Consider the following 2,568-nt stretch of genomic DNA (forward strand, 5'->3'; position numbering starts at 1 on the left):
CGCTTCGGAAACAAGGGACAGGGGAACACACACACACACACACACAAAATAATCCACAGCGAAGAGCACAAACTAGCCGCTACCGGTGTCTCCTTCTCGGAGAACAGGTAGACGTGCCGACGGGTCAAAGGTTGGGCGCAAGTGACTGGATCGGTTAGCGCGCATCCCATATAACCACGGAGGGCCTGACCGGCAGTTGAGTTAAAATAAAAAAAAAGGCGTTTTGTCAAAGTATGTCAGTGCTGGTCTGGTGGTTAGGCTTTTAAACTCTCAACTGTAAAGTCATGTGTTCAAATCCTGTTAGAGGCCTAATGGTTGTTTATGTGGGACAGGCACTTTACATATGTTTTGCTCACTTAACACAAGCGGGAATGGGTACAAATGGAGAAAGATCATGTCAGTTTGCTAGTATTTGACAGCTTAATTGGCTAATTGTACTGGATGTTTCATAAGGAGCGGAAGTGTTTCTAAGTTTTGTAGGGTCTGCTGGGTTCGATAGTAGTTAAGTGCGTAGAGCATGCTGTAGAGCTTAGATATGCTGTACATAAATGCAATTATTGTTTTACATTCATTTCCTGTACTTATGTTTTTTCTCTTCTCTCTCCGTGGGTGGTTGGCGGGTGCTCCGGTGTGTTTGACTTCTTCTTTCCTACCAAGCGTCTGTCGTCCTCATCTCTCCGCCTTCTCTTTTGTTTATTACTCCCTTGTGACACCTCTAATCTTCGGCACTTGTATGACCTTATTGTGTTGCAAGCGCCATTATATACTACTTACTATAATGCAGCCTGTCTATATCGACATCGTCGAGACCAGAAAAAAATGTCGTTACAGAGAGTTGTCGTTATAGAGAGGTGACCAAAAATATTACTAATGATAAAAGCAAATAAGTAGGATCTGGGCACCATGCCACTATACAGAGGATGTCGTTATATTGAAGGTCGTATAACAAAAAAATATCTCCTAATTTAACAAAAAAGTCTCTCTTACTATAACACATTAACTCATTGAAGACGCACTGTTTCTCGGAGTACATACTTTAAGAATATAGAGGCATAGTTTCGTTTTTTGAGCAGATTTTTCCATTCTGTTTTCTTTGTCTGAAACTTTAATGAGGCATGCAAAAATGTATGCATGCTATGAAATATGCAAAGTGACACATTAGGTTTGTCTACGATGGTTCGAAACGTGCTGCAACGTCGCCTTTGGTCTGTTACTGATTGCTGGTCGGACACATGCGTCCGCTTTGTCCTTAAAGAGTTAAAAATCTCTTACTATTTATAACTAAAAAAATCTCTCTTACTATAAAAAAAAAAAATCTGTCTTACTATAACAAAAAACAAAAAAATCTCTCTGATAACAAAAAACATCTCTCTTACTATAACAAAAAAATCTCTCTCACTATAACAAAAAACATCTCTCTTTACTATCATACCATAACAAAAAACATCTCTCTTACAAAAACAAAAAACATCTCTGTTACTATAACAAAAAATATCTCTTACTATAACAAAATCATCTCTTATTGTAATCTCATACTATAACAAAAAAAAATTTCTCTTACTATCTCTCTTACTAAAACACTATAACAAAAAAATCTCTTACTAGAACAAAAAACATCTCTCTTACAAAAACAAAAAAACATCTCTCTTACTATAACAAAAAAAATCTTTCTTCCTCCCCCACCCTCCTGACCAGGACGTGGACGGCTGTGTGACCATCGAGGAGATCACGGACCAGTTCGGCCTGCTCAAGCTGTGCTGTAACCGCAGCTGGCACCTGCAGGCGTGCGACGGGATGAGCGGCCACGGGCTGGCTGACGGGCTCGAGTGGCTGTCGCGACAGATGGTGGCCGCCGGCGCGCCCGAATTGGCTTAGTAGTCGTGTGATCAACTGGTTTAGTCATGTGATCAACTGGTTTAGTCATGTGATCAACTGGTTTAATCATGTTGTCAATTGGTGTAGTCATGTGATCAACTGGTGTATGATAATCATGTGATCAACTGGCTTAATCATGTGATCAACTGGTTTAGTCATGTGATCAACTGGTTTAATCATGTTGTCAATTGGTGTAGTCATGTGATCAACTGGCTTAGCTGTGTGATTAACTGGTGTAGTCATGTGATCAACTGGTATACGGTAGTCATGTGATGAACTGGCTTACTCATGTGATGAACTGGCTTACTCATGTGATGAACTGGTGTAGTCATGTGATCAACTGGTATATGGTAGTCATGTGATCAACTGGCTTAGTCAGGTGATTAACTGGTGTAGTCATGTGATCAACTGGTATACGGTAGTCATGTGATGAACTGGCTTAGTCAGGTGATTAACTGGTGTAGTCATGTGATCAACTGGTATTAGGTACCACAAGCGAAATTTTTTTGGAACAATATTGACGTTTAAACCTCAGGAGATCAAATCTACTCTATGAAATAAGAACATTAAAAAAAGAATTATCAAAATCCATCAATAAACAATCGAGATATGGTATTTCAAAGTTTTATTTTTAAACGAAACCTTTTCAACTGCGACTTTCACCCATGTTTGAGGTGTTCTAAAATACAAAGT

The 2,568-nt window shown here is 39.4% G+C and overlaps 1 protein-coding gene across 1 annotated transcript in view; it reads left to right on the top strand.

The window, feature by feature from the left end:
• LOC101858438 (E3 ubiquitin-protein ligase TRIM23) overlaps positions 1 to 2,442 on the top strand; it is a 28,879-nt gene extending 26,437 nt beyond the window's left edge. Inside the window, exon 10 of the mRNA XM_005107008.3 lies at positions 1,696 to 2,442. Coding sequence (XP_005107065.1) covers positions 1,696 to 1,875 — 180 coding nt within the window. The 3' untranslated portion in view covers positions 1,876 to 2,442. The remainder of the gene's footprint in view (positions 1 to 1,695) is intronic.
• Positions 2,443 to 2,568: the final 126 nt, after the last annotated feature.

Source organism: Aplysia californica, unplaced genomic scaffold (genome assembly GCF_000002075.1).
Source record: "Aplysia californica isolate F4 #8 unplaced genomic scaffold, AplCal3.0 scaffold00568, whole genome shotgun sequence".
NCBI lineage: Eukaryota > Metazoa > Mollusca > Gastropoda > Aplysiida > Aplysiidae > Aplysia > Aplysia californica.